A 21241-nucleotide genomic window follows, 5' to 3' on the forward strand; every position below is an offset into this window, starting at 1 on the left:
CCTACATCCCTAACAATTTGTTTTACATATTCCAAACGTGGCCTGCCTACACAATTTTTTCCTTCTACCTGTCCTTCCAATATTAAAGTGACTATTCCAGGATGCCTTAGTAAGTGGCCTCTCTTCTTTTAACTATATTTTTCCAAATGCTTCTTTCTTCATCTATTTGCCGCAATACCTCTTCATTTGTCACTTTATCCACCCATCTGATTAGGGAATGTATGTTCCCTAATTATTAGGGAATACTCCTAATTATTCTATATATGCCTCCTTCTTATTTTGAATAATCTTGGGAAGTGCATATCCCATTCACTGTCAAGTATCTCTGATTACACCTGACATTCACTGCCCTCCAAGATTTCTTCAGTAACCATCTTATGAGAATATGAAAGCCAAGATAAGGAACGCAGGAATAACGATGAATAAATGTTATGGGATATCCCATATATCTCCAATGAACAAACCATGTTAATGGCTACTTGATGTGCTGAGCATTGGGGTCGCCACTTCCTGATGCACGGAAATTATATCAAATATAATTTTGCATTACTTAAAAAAAAAAACGTTATTAATAACTGACATAACCTTAATTCAGTAACAAAAATGTAATTCTCTTAAAGTTTTTGTAATTGCGCCCGATTTTTTTCAACAAATTCCTGACTAAATCTATATTTCCTGACTGTAGGAATCATGATATACTTTAAAATGCCAGCTGAAAAACACCAAAAATATAATAAATATAAGCTTACCCCAACTGTGATGAGAGTTCATCGGTCGTACCAATCGCTTTGAATATTTTATCATTTTTACTTAATATAATTCCATTCACTTCTGTTTCACCAAAATCACCTTTTCGAGAGTAAATTGGAGTAGGTAAATTATTTTCCGCTTCTTTATTTTGTATAATTTTATCATTTTTAACAACCACTTCTTTCACAACATCTTTGTCAACTGTTGAGTAACTGAAAGCAAAAATCAAAATGTATTTGTAATTTATAAAAGCTTTAATGTATTATATGCTAGTATAAGAATGCTAGTGATGAAGAAGGTAAAAGATATTATCGACAATTACGAAATACTATAAAAAGGAAGTGCAAATTACCAGAACAAGAATGGATTATGGGAAACTGTTCAGAAATAGAAAGAGAAATGATCATTGGTAAAACTGATGGGAGTATATAGAAAAGTTAAGGACAGTGAGAGAGAGAGAGAGAGAGAGAGACAGACAGTGAGAAAGAGAGAGTGAAAGAGAGAGGGAGACACAGTGAGAGAGAGAAAGAGAGAAACAGTGAGAGAGAGAGAGAGACAGAGTGAGAAAGAGGGAGTGAGAGAGAGAGACAGTGTGTGTGTGTGTAAGAGAGAGTGAGAGAGACAGAGACAGAGACAGTGTGAGAGATAGAGAAAGAAAGAGAGAGACAGTTAGAAGGAGAGAGAGAGAGAGAGAGAGGGAGAGAGAGAGAGAGAGAGAGAAGGAGAGAGAGAGTGAGTGAGTGAGAGAGAATAAATGAAAGAGAGGGAGAATGAATGAAAGAGAGAGAGAGAGGGAGAGAGAGAGAGAGAGAGAGAAGGAGAGAGAGAGTGAGTGAGTGAGAGAGAATAAATGAAAGAGAGGGAGAATGAATGAAAGAGAGAGAGAGTTTAAAACTGATGGAGTATAAAGCAAAGATAAGGACAGTGAGAAAGAGAGAGAGAGAGAGAGAGAGAGAGAGAGAGAGAGAGAGAGAGAGAGAGAGAGAGAGAAAGAGACAGACAGTGTGTGTGTGTGTGTGTGTGTGTGAGAAAGAGACAGAGAGAGTGATAGAGAGAGAGAGATAGACAGAGGGAAAGAGTTTAAAACTGATGGAGTATAAAGGAAAGATAAGGACAGTGAGAGACAGAGAGAGAGAGAGAGAGAGAGAGATAGAGAGAGAGAGAATGAACAAAAGAGAGAGAGAGAATGAACGAAAGAGAGAGAGAGTGATGGTGGTGTGTGAGAGAGAGAGAGAGTGAATGAACGAAAGGGAAAGAGAGAGTGACGGTGGTGTGTGAGAGAGAGAGGCAGAAAGAGAGAGAGTTTAAAACTGATGGAATATAAAGGAAAGAGAGAGAGAGAGAGAGAGAGAGAGAGAGAGAGAGAGAGAGAGAGAGAGAGAGAGAGAGAGAGAGAGAGAGAGAGAGAGAGAGAGACATGTACATTCCATCACCGGATGGAAAATTTCCATTCGGTTTTACTCTGATCATAGTTTTTATACGCCGAGCTAAGTACCACTGGCAGATAAAAGAATGTTCAACGAAGGCTGAGAATTCCTTGTCTTAATTATTTTATTATGCCGGTTTCCTTTATTATGCAAAATAACTGCTTTTCAGTCCATACTGCCCGGTCTAAAGTGTTTTTACACACATCACAAAAAGCGTGATACACATCTCTACGTGTTCTCAACCGACTGAATTCTGGATGTTAATTTATATTTAACCATTAGTCATTAAACAGAGATGCCATTTCAAAGCATTTATTTACCTAAAATATTAAAAAAAAAAAAATCATGATGGTTAGAGAGAAATTCCAAGAAAATGGTTAACAACCTTTAAATTTTTCACTGGTTAACGTTTTGCTAAAATTTTCAACTGTGAGAAAATTAACTGCAATTTAGAATTCTCCTCCTTTAATATATTATTCAATTGGGGAATGTAAATAAGAGCAGGACATGTTAACGGCTACTTGATGCACGTAACAGGAAGTGAAAACTAACGAAAGAAGAGTGGATTAAAGAAAAGTGTTCAGAAGTGGAAAGAGAAATGAACATTGGTAAAATAGACGGAGTATACAGGAAAGTTAAGGAAAATTTTGAGGTACATAAATTAAAATATATTAATGTGTTAAACAAAGATGGTACACCAATATATAATACGAAAGGTAAAGTCGATAGATGGGTGGAATATATTGAAGAGTTATACGGAGGAAATGAATTAGAAAATGGTGTTATAGAGAAAGAAGAGGAAGTTGAGGAGGATGAAATGGGAGAAACAATACTGAGATCTGAATTTAAGAGAGCATTAAAAGATTTAAATTGATACACGAGATTGATAGATTATACAAACTGGTGCGTAATATTTACAAAAAAGGGGAAGTTCCGTCAGACTTCAAAAAGAGTGTTATAGTCACGATACAAAAGAAAGCAGGAGCAGATAAATGTGAAGAATACAGAACAATTAGTTTAACTGGTCATGCATCAAAAATCTTAACTAGAATTCTGTTCAGAAGAATTGAGAGGAGAGTGGAAGAAGTGTTAGGAGAAAACCGATTTGGTTTCACAAAAACTATAGGGACAAGGGAAGTAATTTTAGCCCTCAGTTTAATAGTAGAAGGAAGATTAAAGAAAAACAAACCGACATACGTGGCATTTATAGACCTAGTAACGGCATTCAATAACGTAGACTGGAATAAAACGTTCAGCATTTTAAAAAAATTAGGATTCAAATACAGAGATAGAAGAACAATTGTTAACATTTACAGGAACCAAACAGCAACACTAATAATTGAAGAACATAAGAAAGAAGCCGTAATAAGAAAGGGAGTCCGACAAGGATGTTCGCTATCCCTGTGACTTTTTAATCTTTACATAGAACTAGCAGTTAATGATTTTAAAGAACAATTAAGATTCGGAGTAACAGTAAAAGGGGTGAAAAGATAAAAATGCTACGATTTGCTGATGATATAGTAATTCTAGCCGGGAGTAAAAAATATTTATAAGAAATGCCATGGATTAAGTCCTACACAAAAACTACCACATGAAAATAAACAATAACAAAATGAAACTAATGAAATGTAATAGAAATAATGTAGATGAATCACTAAATATAAAAATAGGAAGAGAAAAGATTATGGAAGTAGAAGAATTCTGTTCTGTTTAGTGTATCAGATTGAAATAAAAATCGAGCCAAGTACTAAATTTAATTTTAACGTAAAAATGGTACATGATGATATTTATTTCGACTAATATTTGACTTACTTGGCATTTATAGATCTAGAAAAGGCATTCGATGACGTAGACTGGAATAAAATGTTCAGCATTTTAAAAAAATTAGGGTTCAAATACAGAGATAGAAGAACAATTGCTAATGTTTACAGGAACCAAACAGCAACAGTAATAATTGAAGAACATAAGAAAGAAGCCGTAATAAGAAACAACGACAAGGATGTTCCCTATCCCCGTTACTTTATAATCTTTACATAAAACTAGCAGTTAATGATGTTAAAGAACAATTTAGATTCGGAGTAACAGTACAAGGTGACACGATAAATATGCTACGATTTGCTGATGATATAGTAATTCTAGCCGAGAGTAAAAAGGATTTAGAAGAAACAATGAACGGCATAGATGAAGTCCTACGCAAGAACTATCGCGTGAAAATAAACAAGAACAAAACAAAAGTAATGAAATGTAGTAGTAATAACAAAGATGGACCGCTGAATGTGAAAATAGGAGGAGAAAAGATTATGGAGGTAGAAGAATTTTGTTATTTGGGAAGTAGAATTATTAAAGATGGACAAAGCAGGAGCGATATAAAATGTCGAATAGCACAAGCGAAATGAGCCTTCAGTCAAAAATATAATTTGTTTACTTCAAAAATTAATTTAAAGGTCAGGAAAATATTTTTGAAAGTATATATTTGGAGCATTGCTTTATTTTTTTTTTTTGTCTTCAGTCATTTGACTGGTTTGATGCAGCTCTCCAAGATTCCCTATCTTGGAGATTCCCTATCTTCATTGCTTTATATGAAAGTGAAACTTGGATGATCGGAGTACCTGCGAAGAAAAGATTAGAAGCTTTTGAAGTGCGATGCTATAAGAAAATGTTAAAAATCAGACAAGCGGATATAGTGAAAAATAAAGAGGTATTGTAACAAATCGACGAAGAAAAGAAGCATTTGGAAAAATATAGTTAAAAGAAGAGAAACCACACATTAGGGCATCCTGGAATAGTCGCTTTAATATTGGAGGAACAGGTAGAAGGAAAAAATTGTGCAGGCAGGCAACATTGGGAATATGTAAAACAAATTGTTACGGATGTAGGATGTAGGGGATATACCGAAATGAAACGAATAGCAGTAGATAGGGAATCTTGTAGAGCTGCATCAAACCAGTCAAATGAGTACAGACAAAAAAAGTATTGGATTACTTATATTTAAGTCCTGAGAAAAAAAACAAATTTTCTTTAATTTGGATAGTAAATTATTAGAGTTGGAACATGAAATTACAAAAACTACCGATTATATCTTCAACTGAAAAGAAGATATGAAACAATTTTAAATTTCTAAAAAATGTAAAACTGGTCCAGGGCATTTTTGATGCATGACTAGCTAAACTAATTGTTCTGTATTCTTCACATTTATCTGCCCCTGCTTTCTTTGGTATCATGATTATAACTTATAACTTTATGCCTCCGTTTAAAGTAAGAAAATTAAATTTTTCTATTCTGTTTGGGTATGAAAAACACAAATATAATGATCTATATTTTCGAAAACAAATAACTTTTAGTGCAAAAAAAAAAAAACAGCTTCAAAACTAGGAAAATTGTAAATGAAAAACTTTTTATAGAAAAAGTTTGTAAAAATGTATTAACCTTGAAACAACTGCAAAACTTTCCTGATGAATTCTTATTTTGTCCTGAGTTAATCGGTCTTAAAGTTGGAAAAAATAATATTACCAAGGTATGAGGTTAGAAGTACAAATCAAATTTAAACAAAATTATTAGAACTATATAAACAAATTGTTTTCTTTTAATAATACACACACACACACACACTCATACATATGAGTGTGTGTGTTTTTTAATTTATCAAATTAAAAAAACTAAAAAGGATAAGATACAACTTTTTAATTTACTTAATCAAAAATGAGGATCTTCTACAGTCCATTTCTGAATTACTGTACTATACTTTGCACTAAACAAATTTAAAAAAAAAAAGTTAATGAAACGTATATTTCAACTGAATAGAAAAATTATCATTATATTAAGGTATATAGTTTAAAAATAAACTCTTTTGACATTTTTGAAGGTTTATTTAACCAGATTAAAGTACAATTAAATCAGTATAAATGAATATTAAACAATCTAAAACAAATAATATTCAAATCACCGGCGATCAATAAATAGGTTATAAAGTTACACAGCTTATTATCGCACTAAAAAGACAAAAAAAAAAAAAAAACGAGTTTACACTTATTCGTACATAATTAAAATAACAAAAAACCTAATAGTATAAATTATTAGTGTCTGAAAATAAATAAAAATAAGGATGATAACGATAATAAACGAAACATATTTATGTTTAAGTTTATCAAAGAAATCTTACCAATATTTCGATAAATTCACATTTGTAATAAATAATGAGGATCTAATAATCTTCGTGAAACAATTCATTCCATTCATAAACTTTATTTGATACATTTAACTATCTTGAAAAATTACATTTATTCATTTAAATTTATACACCGTGCATTACACCTGAAAAACACAGATGATCGACATGACGTCATAACGAATATCAGTTACAATATACCTCATGTTAATATATAACTACTATATCCCGATTTTGGGAATTGAATTGTTCGGTTGAGTTACATAATCCATTTTTACGAATTTTATTTACGTAAAGTAAAACTATTATAGTAAATTAAGGAATTTTTTTTTCAAATTGTGATTACTGTCGCCGAAACGTATGATGAAAATTTAATCTACAAACTTAACCTATAAACCCAGCAAGTGTTCCCCGTATTAATATAACAGTGAATAATGAATTTTAAATCTGTGTTTAGTGTATTTTTAAAGTGCTTTTGAAATTTATCACATCGCTTTTAGTTTTATTATTAGTAATAAAACGTCGCTTTATTATAACGATTCAGTTAAATGAATCGTTATAATAAAGCGACGTTTTCACCGGTTTAGGATTGATTTCCCCTGTGGTGAATAATGTTATTACTTCTTGGGAAACAATTATTTTAAGTGGAAATGAATTGATACAATTAAAAGATGAAGATTATTTAAAACTTTGTTATAGAATTCCAGCTGTTATACCTAATTTTAATATATCTATATTAACAAAAACAAAATAAGAACTATGTCACTGGCATCAGCTTATGCATTTATCGCTTCTAAATAAGTGTTAAATGATGCTTATTAGTTACCTACAGATGATGTCGGTAAGTAGAAAACTGGTGTTTGTGTGGGAATGGGTATGGTCGATTTAGTAAATATTTCTGAAACCACAGAAGCTTTAAAAAAAGGTTATTTAGTCCATATTTTATACCTAGAATTTTACCAAATCATTCTGTAACAACAGCTTGTACAACTGTTGCACATGCGATTGGAGATTCATTTAAATTTATACAAAATTGTTATGCAGATGTTATAGTTTCTGGGGATGCAGAAGCGTGATTAATCCGATTTTAATTACTGGTTTTTGTAGGTGTCGTGCTTTGAGTACATCATTTAACGACAGATGTACAAAAGCATCTAGGCCTTTCGATATGGTTTTGTTATGGGTAAAGGTTCTACTATCTTAATTTTAGAAGAAAGGACGTATACAATTAAAAGATCAGCTAAAATTTATGCAGAAATTTTGGGTTATGAATTTTCTAGTAACAGTTCACATTTGACTGCTCCTAGTGAAAACGGTACAGGTACGTATGAAAAAAAAGTGATATCACATATATTAATGCTCATGCTATATCAGCACCTGTGGGAGATGATGTTGAGTTACGAGCCATTAAAACAGTTTTTGGTGAACACTCAAAAACATTTAGCAATTTGATACTAATATATTAGAGTTTAACAGAAATTCAAAACAGTCTCTTTATTAATTTTAATAAATGGTTATTTATATTTATTTTATAAATATAATTTAACCAAACTTAACCTACGCTCACTTCACTCGCTAATTAACAGGAGGGTTTTGATTATTTAAATAATAAATAATTGCAATAATTACTGAATTTATAGTTGTGTTTTGCATATACAAACAGGATACAAAAATTTAATTTTTTTACTTTAGGCGGGGGCATATAAGTTATAATCATGATACCAAAGAAAGCGGGAGCAGATAAATGTGAAGAATACAGAACAATTAGTTTAACTATTCATGCATAAAAATTGCTCATGGACATTTGTTAGGAGCTGAAGGAAATTTAGAGACAATTTTTATAATATTAGCATCTAATAATTCAGTCATACCACCAACAATTAATTTAGAAATGTGATGCAGGTAAAGATTTAAATTGTGTGCCTAATATTAAACAAAACTTGAAACAAATAGAATCGCTTTAAAAAATTCATTCGGTTTTCGAGATTCCAATGCTGGCCTATTTGTCTGTAATTTTAGTGAAGATACTTAAACCCACCTGGTTGGTCTACTGGTGAACTTGTCTTCCCAAATCAGCTGAATTGGAAGTCCAGAGTTGCAGCATTCAAGTACTAGTAAATTCAGTTATTTTTACATGGATTTGAATACTAGATCGCAGATACCGGTGTTCTTTGGTGGTTGGGTTTCAATTAACCACACATCTCAGGAACGGTCAAACTGAGAATGTACAAGACTACATTTCATTTACACTCATACATATCATCCTCTAAAGTAATACCTCAACGGTAATTCCCGGAGGCTTAATGGGTAAAAGAAAGAAAAAGAAAAACACGTATTATAATAATTATATCCAAATTAATAGAAAATTTTCATCCAAAGTAAGCAGAAAACCTTGGCTTTTAGTCAAGGTTTTCTGCTTTTATTTTTGTTATTTTGTTTGATTCATTGTTGACCTAATGAATTGCATTGGAAAATTTTCTAACTTATTAATTATATCTAAAAATAATATCACATTTAATTTTTTTTTGTCTTCATTCATTTGACTGGTTTGATGCAGCTCTCCAAGATTCCCTATCTAGTGCTAGTCGTTACATTTCAGTATACCCCCTACATCCTACATCCCTAACAATTTGTTTTACATATTCCAAACATGGCCTGCCTACACAATTTTTTCCTTCTACCTGTCCTTCCAATATTAATGCGATTATTCCAGATGCTTTAGTATATGATCCATGTAAAGATTAAAAAGTAATGAAGATAGGAAACATCCTTGTCGAATTCCCTTTCTTATTACGGCTTCTTTCTTATGTTCTTCAATTGTTACTGTTGCTGTTTGGTTCCTGTACATGTTAGCAATTGTTCTTCTATCTCTGTATTTGAACCCTAATTTTTTTTAAATGCTGAACATTTTATTCCAGTCTACGTCATCGAATGCCTTTTCTAGGTCTAGGTCAAACGCCAAGTATGTCGGTTTGTTTTTCTTTAATCTTCCTTTTACTATTAATCTGAGGCCTAAAATTGCTTCCCTTGTCCCTATACTTTTCCTGAAACCAAATTGATCTTCTTCTAACACTTCTTCCACTCTCCTCTCAATTCTTCTGTATAGAATTCTAGTTAAGATTTTTGATGCACGACTAGTTAAACTAATTGTTCTGTATTCTTCACATTTATCTGCCCCTGCTTTCTTTGGTATCGTGACTATAACACTTGAATAATATTTGTTTCATAATAGTGGTCTTCCCGTTTGAACTGGTGTTTGAGCACCACATCAGAAACTAAACCCGTCATTGTATAAATGGGGTGCTCTTGTAATATCTCTGAAAACAATCGTTCGAATTTCAAAATTCAAAAGGGGTATTTGTCAGTAGATTGAAGGTGTTAACTTTTGCGTACATCAGGTACACCGTCGATATAACAAATCACTATTATTTGGATATGTATACATATTTAAAGTTTGTCTGTTTGTTAACGCACCACATAAAGATTACTTTACTAAATATTTCCTGTTGTTCATTCAACGTTTTCTTTATATACATGTACTTACCACCTACCAATCTGGACAGTGCTGCCAACATTTGAAATATTAAAATAAGTAAAATAAAAATAATTAATATTTAATGTGTATAAAATAATCAGGTTGGATAATCACTGAGGGAAAAGGGAATTTCGAGTAACCACAACTGAAATTATCAATTACTTCATGTGGATAGCAGTAAAAACTATATAAATTTAAAATAACAATAAAATTATTATAAATACTGTTTCACTGCAACGATTCAAAAATGGTGAATAAAATAAAATTCATTCTACATCCTGAATTCTATGGCTCGCTGGTGGGTGGGATAGTGGGTGGTTTGAATGGCAATTTATGGCCATTTCACGTTATTGGGTGGCTGAGCACCAGTTGAGACACTGGGCTCATTTGTGCCTCTCGTTTCATCTCGCTGAAACGAGGGGTCGCTAATGGGTGACAAGCAGGATGTTTCCATTATTGCGTGGTGACATACTAATGCTTGCCAGTGGGTGATTGGCAAAACATAAAAAGCTGTGCAAATATATGCACAGTGTGTCGTCGCCAATGGTTAACTGGGCCACGGCTTTTTAATTTTTGTTAATCGTCCAGTGGCAAGCAACAGCTTGTCATTAATCTGGTTACATGGTCCTATAATAATAGTTATTAAGACTGGCTGACCTAGAATTCACTACATTCATTTTGTATGAACATTTTTCCTTATTTCACTCTCTAGAATCAGTTCCCAAATTATTTTTTTCTTCCTGAATCTCTCTCTCTGTCTCCTCTCTCTCTCTCTCTGTCTGTCTCCTCTCTCTCTCTCACTCTCTCTCTCTCTCTCTCTCTGTCTCTCTGTCTGTCTCCTCTCTCACTGTCTCTCTGTCTGTCTCCTCTCTCGCTGTCTCTCTGTCTGTCTCCTCTCTCTCTCTCTGTCTGTCTGTCTCCTCTCTCGCCGTCTCTTTGTCTGTCTCCTCTCTCTCTCTCTCTCTGTCTGTCTGTCTGCATCCTCGCTCTCACTCTCTCTCTGTCTGTCTGCATCCTCGCTCTCTCTCTCTCTCTGTATCCTTGCTCTCTCTCTCTCTGTCTGTCTGTATCCTCGCTCTCTCTCTTTCTCTCTCTGTCTGTCTCCTCTCTTTCTCTCCCTGTCTGTCTCCTCTCTCTCTCTCTCTGTCTGTCTCCTCTCTCTCACATACAGACACATACACACACACACTCTGTCCTTATCTTTCCTTTATACTCCTTCAGTTTTAAACTCTGTCTCTCTCTCTCTCTCTCATATATATATATATATATATATATATACACTAGGTGCTACCCAAAAGTTCGGGGAATTTTACCATAAAAATCAAACAGCTTACCGTAACATATAATTTCCACTGTCTCCTTCAAAGTAATCCCCTTGGGCATTAATACGGTGATCCCAGCGTTTTTCCCATGATTCCATACATTCCTAGAAGTCTGCAAGTGTAAGTGTTCAAAGCACGTTCTGCGTTCCTTCCTTAATCTCCTCAATTGTGTTAAAACGACGGCGTTTCAATTGTAATTTTATTTTCGGAAAGAGAAAAACGTCCCACGGCGAAAGGTCAGGCGAATAGGGTGGGTGGGGAATTTTTTGGCTGAATTTTTCAATTCACTAGACAGCTACGCGATTTTGTTTCTGGTCACTGTTCAAAAGTCTCGGTACGAATTTTGTAGCAATGCGTCTCATGTACAAATAGTCCGAAAAGATGCGTTGCACGGATCCATATGACATTTGTACGATTGCAAAAACATCATGGATAGTTGGTTTATGATCTGCAACAATAGCGTTTCGCGATGTTTTCCGGTGTTGCACTTGTTGATGGTCTTCCTGAATGCTCATCGTAATCGAATGTCGTTTGTCCATCTTTGAATCGTTTGTACCACAAAAACGTTTTACTTTTACTTATAGCATTGTCACCAGATGCTTCCACAAGGATGTGATGATGTGTTTCTGCACCGGTTTTTTTAAGCATGAAGCAAAATTTGATGCGGGTTCTTTGCTCTTTAAAATATGCCATTTAGAACTTCGCCGAGGCAGTAAAACACAACCGCACGGAAGTCAACAATGTAGCATCTCACCGTAACGTCTCTCTCTCTCTCTCTCACATACACACACACACAATCTCTCTCTCTCTCTCACACACACACACACACACACCCAATCTCACTGTCTCGCTTGCACCTTCCTATATGCGCATGCATACAAGAACCGCATAAATACTACGCTGCTAGAACTGTGAGGTGCACAGTTCCAACTTTTGTATCTTTTTCATAAACTAGTGAGTGGATGTCTATTGATAATAAACTTAATGATTATATATTGTACAAGTATAAAGAAAGAATTAAACAAGAACTCGTTATATTAAATGTCATCGATAATATCAAGTTTAAATACAGAGTGTTGCAGTATTACAGTGCCTATACATGAAACATCCCTGCTATTGAAATCAAACCAAGTTAAAAAATTCCTATAAAAGACGCAGTGTTTCATTACTAGTACGAAGCATTGCATATCCACCTATAACCGAAATTCTCGTTCATTTAAATCTACCACAACGATAAACTGTTTGTTTTTATATTCCTGTACTCTTTTTATTCTACGGGTGTAGAAAATGTCCTCCAGTAAAGCACATCAGGAGCGTGGCGACCGGAATAGTCACATGGGGTATATTCCCCTTCTTTGGGGTCAAGATATCCAAATATTAAAAACTTTACACCAGATCAGTAACCATAACTGAAATTATCGATTAATTCATTTTGATATAAGTAAAAATTGTACGCTGTATATAAAAATAATAATTAAAGAAGTAACAATAAAATTTTTATAAATACTGTTTCATAGCAACAGTTAAAACGTGTAAATAAAGTAAAATTCATTTTTACTTTACTATTCTGAAAGAGCAGATACTACATCGTCGAGGCTTGTCGCTGGGTGGTTGTGCCATGAAACCATGGCACACCAATGGGTGGCTGGGCACCAGTTGAGACACTGGGCTTATTGAGCCTTTGGGTGACACGCAGCATGTTTCCAGTTTTTGACAAGGGGTTGGTTGCCGGAGGGCGACTAGTGATAGTTAGAAAGCCGTAGTTATTCTTCGACAACATATCAACACCACACACGACCACTGACCCCAAACAAACGACAAACTGCGGCTTTTTTTTTACTTCCTCGCTATCATCCAAAGGGAAACAACTTCTTGTCGGGAACTGGTTTCATGCTGTTTGTCAATGGGTGACAAGCCTAAGATAAAAATAAAAATAATAATAATTAAAACTACAGTTGGCTGAGCCACGGCTCAGTCATAGATTGACGACCTATAATTTATTACATAAGATAATATGTTTAAAATGATTGGTGAAAATATATCGAACCCTTTTTCAACAATTAAACCTAAGATCGGCTGATTTAGAAGCCAGCACACGTTAATTTAGTATGAACATTTTTCATTATTTCAAAACCCAAATTATTTTTCCTTCTTCCTGGATCATACTATATATATATATATATATATATATATATATATATATGAAATTATTTTACTTTTTTTTTATGTAAAAAAATATTCACTCAATAATTTCTTGACATTGGGCATAAATGCATTTACCTATGAATCAACAATTTTGATAAGGAATCGCAGTCCTTTATTTGAGTACTCGAGTGATACAGGATGTATTTTTTAGTCTATTACAAAATAAAGAACTAATTCTATGAATAAATGGAAAGAATAAAGGTAATTTCAGTGAAACCGAGTTGCTTATTAAAATAGTTACGTCATTCTATGAAATAACGAAATTATAATATAAAGAGAATGTGGTAATTAGTAAAAACTAATTATGTACTTATTTCTGTGTATGAAGAAATTTAAATTAGGCACCTTTGGACTATAGTGTTTTTATATGAACATTTTATTAACTTATTATCTATTAATACTAAAGAATTTAGGGTGTCCCATATAAAACGCAACCCAACCTTATATTGGTAGGTATTGGAATAATCCTCGTCTCTGAATCATGAGACCTTGCCGTTGGTGAGGGGGCTTGACTACTCAGGGATACAGAGTAGCTGGACCGAAGGTGCAACCATATCGGAGAGGTATCTGTTGAGAGCCAGAATAAGGAATGATTCCTGAAAGAGGGCAGCAGCTCTTTCAGTAGTTGTTAGGGGCGTGAGTCACAATGACTTAAACGGCCGTATCAACATCACTCAGTCCTCTGAGTACTGCGCAGCTGAAAGCAATGGAAAACTACAGCTGTTTTTTTTTCCCAAGAAAATGTGGTTCTCTGCATTTTCAAAAGAAATAATGGAGGCGCCTTCCTTGGTAAAATATTCCGGAGGTAAAATAGTCGCCCGTTCGGATCTCCGGGTGGGGACTACTAAGGAAGGGGTCACCAGAAAAGTAAAAAAATAACATTCTACGAGTCGGAGCGTGGAATGTTAGAAGCTTAAATAAGGTTGGTAGGGTAGAAAATTTAATATGTAAAACAAATTGTTAGGGATGTAGGATGTAGAGGGTATACTGAAATGAAACGACTAGCACTAGATAGGGAGTCTTGGAGAGCTGCATCAAACCAGTCAAATGACTCAAGACAAAAAAAAACCGTCCATTAAGAGTAAATGATGGAAGTGGCCGCCATCTTCTTGAATACAAGTTTCAATTCTTTTTACAGCATTTCTTGTAACTTTTTTCAAACATTGTGGCTGGATATTTAATACAGCTTGTTCAATATTGACTTTCAATCGTTCAAGTGTTCATGGTTTGTTGCTGTATGCTTTTTCTTTGAGGTAACCCCGTAGAAAAAAATCGGCCGCAGTCAAATCTGGAGATCTTGGTGGTCACAAGCCTAGACCGACAACACGATTACCAAAGAATTCCTCGACGAAATCATAAGTTGAACCTGCGTAGTGCGATTTCGCACCGTCATGTTGTACCCAGTAGTATCTATCTTCCTCTTCCAAGAGTCGATGAACTGTGAAATAAAATATCCTGATATCGTTCCGCATTAATGGTGTACTCGAAAAAAATAGGACCGATTATTTTCTTCCGCGATATCGCGCACCATACGCCCGACTTATGCGGGTGTAATTGTTTTTTTCGTGATAAACGTGGGGATTTTCAGCGCTCCAAATTCTACTGTTATGGCTGTTTACATGGCCATCCAAATGAAACTGTGCTTCATCTGTGAAAAATAACGAATCCATAACATTAATTCCCACACGCAGAAATCGTCGGAACCGTTGACAATATTGTAGCCGTTTTTCTTTGTCGGGCTCATGAAGTCGATGAACCGTTTGAATGCGATAAGGTCGTAATTGTAATTGTTTGATCGCCCGATGAACAGTTGATTTAGACAAATTAATTTCAACAGACAAACGTCTGATCGATTTATTTGACGAGGCGAGTAATCGATCTTTAATTTCAGCGACTGTATCTGTATTCAACACTGACGCAGATCTTTTGTGTTCCTTGTTATTAACAGAACCGGTCTCTCTAAATTTTGCGACTAACCTTAATACTGATATTTTGTTACGAGCTGGTTTATCTGGGTACTTATGGCGAAACAAATCTGCACTGCAACCACAGATTTCGTACTGAAGTTCTTTTATTTTACAGAAAATGTTATCCCTGGTTTTGAAAAAGCCTAGATAAAATATTTCTGGGGCAGTACCCCCCCCCTCCTCCCAATTTATATTAGCTACAAGCCGACATTCTAACCAAAGGTTGATTAAACCCATATTTAATCTACATAAAAAGAGCCTTAAATACCACCCGGTTTAAAGAAATAGAAACAGATATAAAAATATTAAATATTTCTCTAAGGATTTATGGAAAGACAGAGATAAATTTCGATGAATAAGTTGAAAATCAAAGTTTCCAGTGTAAAAGAAAAATAAGTGTATAAAACCTGAATAGATGGACCAAAGAAATGTGATATTTGGAAAAGCAAAAAAGAAATAAAAATTTGCAAATCTGATCCTTAGTGTACAACAGAAGGAAAAGAAAAAACCCGCAATATTTACATCGAGCCACCCCCCCCCCCCGCAAACAAATTGAAATATATATAAGTATTTTTTTAACTTCAAAGTAGTTTTTTTGTATTCGTTTAAGTTACGTTACTTTCGATTAAAAAGTGTATATTTTCCTCCATACAGCGTCCTTGATATACTTTTCTTATATAGAAAATACCTGATGTGGAACCACATGACTTCCTTGTACGCCTATTATACAGGGTTATCATAAAAGAATGGTGCGATTTTGAACATGATTTAAATTAAAACAGAATTACTTACAGTTTATGTTTTTTTATTTTTCAAATTTGTCGTCTCAAACATTTTTTTTTTTACATAATTAATAAATGGTGAAGTCCTACGCAAGAACTATCGCCTGAAAATAAACAAGAACAAAACAAAAGTAATGAAATGTAGTAGAAATAACAAAGATGTACCACTGAAAGTGAAAATAGGAGGAGAAAAGATTACGGAGGTAGAAGAATTTTGTTATTTGGGAAGTAGAATTACTAAAGATGGACGAAGCAGGAGCGATATAAAATGCCGAATAGCACAAGCGAAACGAGCCTTCAGTAAGAAATATAATTTGTTTACATCAAAAATTAATTTAAATGTCAGGAAAAGATTTTTGAAAGTATATGTTTGGAGTGTCGCTTTATATGGAAGTGAAACTTGGACTGATCGTCCATGATAGTGTTACACCCACAATTGTACTAGGTGTGTGTTTAATTCCAGATTTTACAATTCTGATAGGATCTAAATATCGAGGGAATAAGAATATTTTTAAAAACAACTATTGTAACTATTTCCTATTTATTTGGATCATCAAGGGATTAAATGTTGATTGTATCTTTATTTTAAGCTGCATAATGTTTGATCAATGTGCACTTGAAAAATTCAGTTTACATCGAAATGAGGTAGTTAATGTTTATTTTTCTTCTTTTTTTTTGTCTTCAGTCATTTGACTGGTTTGATGCAGCTCTCCAAGATTCCCTATCTAGTGCTAGTCGTTTCATTTCAGTATACCCTCTACATCCTACATCTTTAACAATTTGTTTTACATATTCCAAACGTTGCTTGTCTGCAAAATTTTTTCCTTCTACCTGACCTTCCAATATTAAAGCGACTATTCCAGGATGTGGCCTATAAGTCTGTCTCTTCTTTTAACTATATTTTTCCAAATGCTTCTTTCTTCATTTATTTGCCGCAATACCTCTTCATTTTTCACTTTATCCATCCATCTGATTTTTAAGATTCTCCTATAGCACCGCATTTCAAAAGCTTCTAATCTTTTCTTCTCAGATACACCGATCGTGCAAGTTTCACTTCCATATAAAGCGACACTCCAAACATATACTTTCAAAAATCTTTTCCTGATATTTAAATTAATTTTTGATGTAAACAAATTATATTTCTTACTGAAGGCTCGTTTAGCTTGTGCTATTCGGCATTTTATATCGCTCCTGCTTCGTCCATCTTCCCAAATAACAAAATTCTTCTACCTCCATAATCTTTTCTCCTCCTATTTTCACATTCAGTGGTCCATCTTTGTTATTTCTACTACATTTCATTACTTTTGTTTTGTTCTTGTTTATTTTCTTGCGTAGGACTTCATCTATGCCGTTCATTGTTTCTTCTAAATCCTTTTTATTATCGGCTAGAATTACTATATCATCAGCAAATCGTAGCATCTTTATCTTTTCACCTTGTACTGTTACTCCGAATCTAAATTGTTCTTTAACATCATTAACTGCTAGTTCCATGTAAAGATTAAAAAGTAACGAAGATAGGGAACATCCTTGTCGCACTCCCTATCAATCAAATATTATTTTTAATAGTGGAAAGCTGTTAATAGCCTACTTATAATTCATTAATAATATTACTAAAAAGAATTCTCCTGCAATTAAAACTAGGTTAAAGTATTATTTAGTATGTAATTAATATATGATTAATTGTATGTAATTAATAATTAATTTTACTCTTCTAAATAATTAGAGAATATGAACACAATACATGTTTTACATTAACTTAGCATTTTTAATTGTTATATATTTGAAGCACCTAACCTTAAAAAGTTTATGAAATTGTTCAACTTAAATTTGAACATATAAATCACTAGAATTTAAAACTAATTAACTTCTTGTGGATATTTTCATGAAATATTCACAAAAATTCAACGAATTTAAATATGTTTTTTTTTATTTTAACCTAAATTTTTTTAAACTATACTAAACGGTTAACATAAAAAAAAAGAAAAATAACTAATTAAAATTAAGAAATATAAACTAAAGTAAAAACTGACATAAAAAAATCTTCATTTGAAAAATTGCACAAAGTAAAATTAAAAGTAAAAGAATTTCAATTCATTTTTATTCCACTATACAAATAGGCTAAACGGTAACTTTCTTTCTTTCTTTTTCCTGTTTAGCCTCCTGTAACTACCGTTCAGATAATACTTCAGAGGATGATATGTATGAGTGTAAATGAAGTGTAGTCCTTCTACATTCTCAGTTCGACCATACCTGAGATGTGTGGTTAATTGAAACCCAACCACCAAAGAACACCGGTATCCACGATATAGTATTCAAATCCGTGTAAAAATAACTGGCTTTACTAGGACTTGAACGCTGGAACTCTCGGCTTCCAAATCAGCTGATTTGGGAAGACGCGTTCACCACTAGACTAACCCGATGGGTTAAACGGTAACTAAACTGACATTTTAAGTACGTTACAAAGAGTAATTAGTTCACCTATCACTCATCAGAATATACAATTATAATGTGAATATTAAATCGTATAGAAATTTTGTGACATGTTAAAAAAAACAACGACGAGAAATTTTATACGTCATTCATGAAAAATTAATTTTTGTTTTAATTATTATGGAAATTTACTGTGCATAATTAAACGATGTTTAATTAATATATGAACTAGTAGAATGAGTTGTACCGTTTAATCGTTTCCCAGAACAGTATTAAAAGTTCTATATTTATTTTATAATACAATCCAAAATCTATAAAATATAATAATTTATTTTTTACAACTCGTTTTGTGGTTGGGTTAATTTTCTTTGAATTATATAATTTTTCCCTTTTATGATATTTTCTACACTTTCGAGACTGGATAACATATTTACTAAATGTGTACCCGATAATCGAATAAATCCTAATTTAAGTAACTGATCAAAAGTATAATTTTTGACGTTAAATTACACCTTTAAAATTATACAGATACCAGAAAAGAAATTTGTAACGTAACGAAAATGTTCATCTTATCCTAATAACTGCCTAACTATTAGTCTGATTCGGTATATTTTATAACTTACTTGATCAGTTCACCGATAAGACTTTGAGTTTACGTCACTGACGAGCGTAGATCGTCAAAGCATGTGCTCTCGCTAAGTTCCATTCAGTTTAGTTCACGACTTCAATGTGAGAGCCTGGTAATTCGTATCTTTATGTTAAGAGTTTATAGAGATAGATCGATTCAAGTAATATTATGTGTATTCTGAAAAAGAAAAAAAAAGTAAAAAATTCAAGTAAGCATGTAAAAACAAATAAAAATTCAATATGTCAGCTCTTCAGCCCGCGACAAAGCAAGCCGGAAAATATACATTACGTACATGTTCTGGTCCGAGCGAGCGAGACTGTTTCGAGAGCATCGTAAAGCTGGTACGCTCAGTAAAAGCTCTGGAATTAGTTCCCAAGTTATTTTTCTTCCTGCTGAATCACTCTCTCTCTGTCTTTCTATATATATATATATATATATATATATATATATACACAGGTGTCCCATACAAAACGCAACCCCATCAATCACTCATCCATGAAATTTCAAAAGTCAAGCTTACTCCCTTACTCGTTACAGAAATGGACTTGTCCAACATCTGAACATCGCGGGGACGCAGTAGAACATTATGGATAGTAACAACAATGCAATCATAACGTTCAGTGTATTGCTAGAGACAAGATGGTGTTTTTCGCTAGATGAACGTGTTTTCATTGTCGAGTCGTACTTAAGTACGAAATCAGCGGTTGCAGTGCAAGATTTGTTTCGCTATAAATACCCAGATAAACCGGCTCCTAACAAAATATCAGTATTAAGGTTAGTCGCAAAATTTAGAGAGACCTGTTAATAACAAGGAACACAAAAAATCTGCGTCGGTGTTGAATACAGATACAGTCGCTGAAATCAACGATCGATTACTCACCTCGCCAAATAAATCGATCAGACGTTTGTCTGCTGAAATTAATTTGTCTAAATCGACTGTTCGTCGGGCGACCAAACGATTACAATTACGACCTTATCGCGTTCAAACGGTTCATCGACTTCTTGAGCCCGACAAAGAAAAACGGCTACAATATTGTCAACGGTTCCGTCGATTTCTGCGTGAGGGAATTAATGTTATGGATTCGTTATTTTTCATAGATGAAGCACGGTTTCATTTGGATGGCTACGTAAACAGCCAAAACAGTAGAATTTGGAGCGCTGAAAATCCCCACGTTTATCACGAAAAACAATTACAACCGCAGTAGTCGGGGCGTGTGGTGCGCGATATCGCGGAAGAAAATAATCGGTCCTATTATTTTCGAGTACACTATTAATGCAGAACGATATCAGGATATTTTATTTCAGTTCATCGCACTCTAGGAAGAGGAAGACAGACACTTCTGGCTACAACATGACGGTGCGACATCGCACTACGCAGGTTCAACTTCTGATTTCATCGAGGAATTCTTTGGTAATCAAGTTATCGGTCGAGGCTTGTGGCCACCATGATCTCCAGATTTGACTGCGGCGAATTTTTTTCTATGTGGTTACCTGAAAGAAAAAACCTACAGCAACAAACCACGAACACTTGAACGATTGAAAGTGAATATTGAACAAGCTGTATTAAATATCCAGCCACAAACTTTGAAAGAAAGTTGCAAGAAACGCTGTAAAAAGAATTGAAAATTGTATTCAAGAAGATGGCGGCCACTTCCAACATTTACTCTAAATGGATGGTAATAATAAAAATTACATTTACATTTACACATGCCTTTTTATTATTTCAATATCTACCAATATAAGGTTGGGTTGCGTTTTATATGCGACATCCTGTATATTAGTTACATGAAACGAGAGATTTTTTGTAAAATATCGACCCGTTATGTTGCACTGGGATCGAGATAATCAGTAAAAAGTTTAATAACATAGTAATTATGATAGAAATCGATATTCACATATACAACTATCGATATATTTAAAGACAATCGATAAAAATATCCCTCGATATTTACATTCAATTTAGTAAAAGACGTTTTACCCACAGAGTTGGTCTCGTGGTTAACGCGTCTTCCCAAATCAGCTAATTTGGA

The 21241-nt window shown here is 33.8% G+C and overlaps 1 protein-coding gene and 1 pseudogene across 1 annotated transcript in view; one reads left to right on the top strand and one right to left on the bottom strand.

Annotated features, from left to right (window-relative positions):
* Positions 1-21241, bottom strand: part of LOC142324166 (corrinoid adenosyltransferase MMAB-like) — a 53553-nt gene that overhangs the window by 24577 nt on the left and 7735 nt on the right. Inside the window, exons 2-4 of the mRNA XM_075364894.1 lie at positions 19207-19388; positions 6337-6488; positions 750-962 (exon numbers count right to left, since the gene is read on the bottom strand). Coding sequence (XP_075221009.1) covers positions 750-962; positions 6337-6431 — 308 coding nt within the window. The 5' untranslated portion in view covers positions 6432-6488; positions 19207-19388. The remainder of the gene's footprint in view (positions 1-749; positions 963-6336; positions 6489-19206; positions 19389-21241) is intronic.
* LOC142322778 (3-oxoacyl-[acyl-carrier-protein] synthase, mitochondrial pseudogene) lies at positions 6511-8374 on the top strand (annotated as a pseudogene).

This window comes from Lycorma delicatula, chromosome 4, assembly GCF_047948215.1.
Source record: "Lycorma delicatula isolate Av1 chromosome 4, ASM4794821v1, whole genome shotgun sequence".
NCBI lineage: Eukaryota > Metazoa > Arthropoda > Insecta > Hemiptera > Fulgoridae > Lycorma > Lycorma delicatula.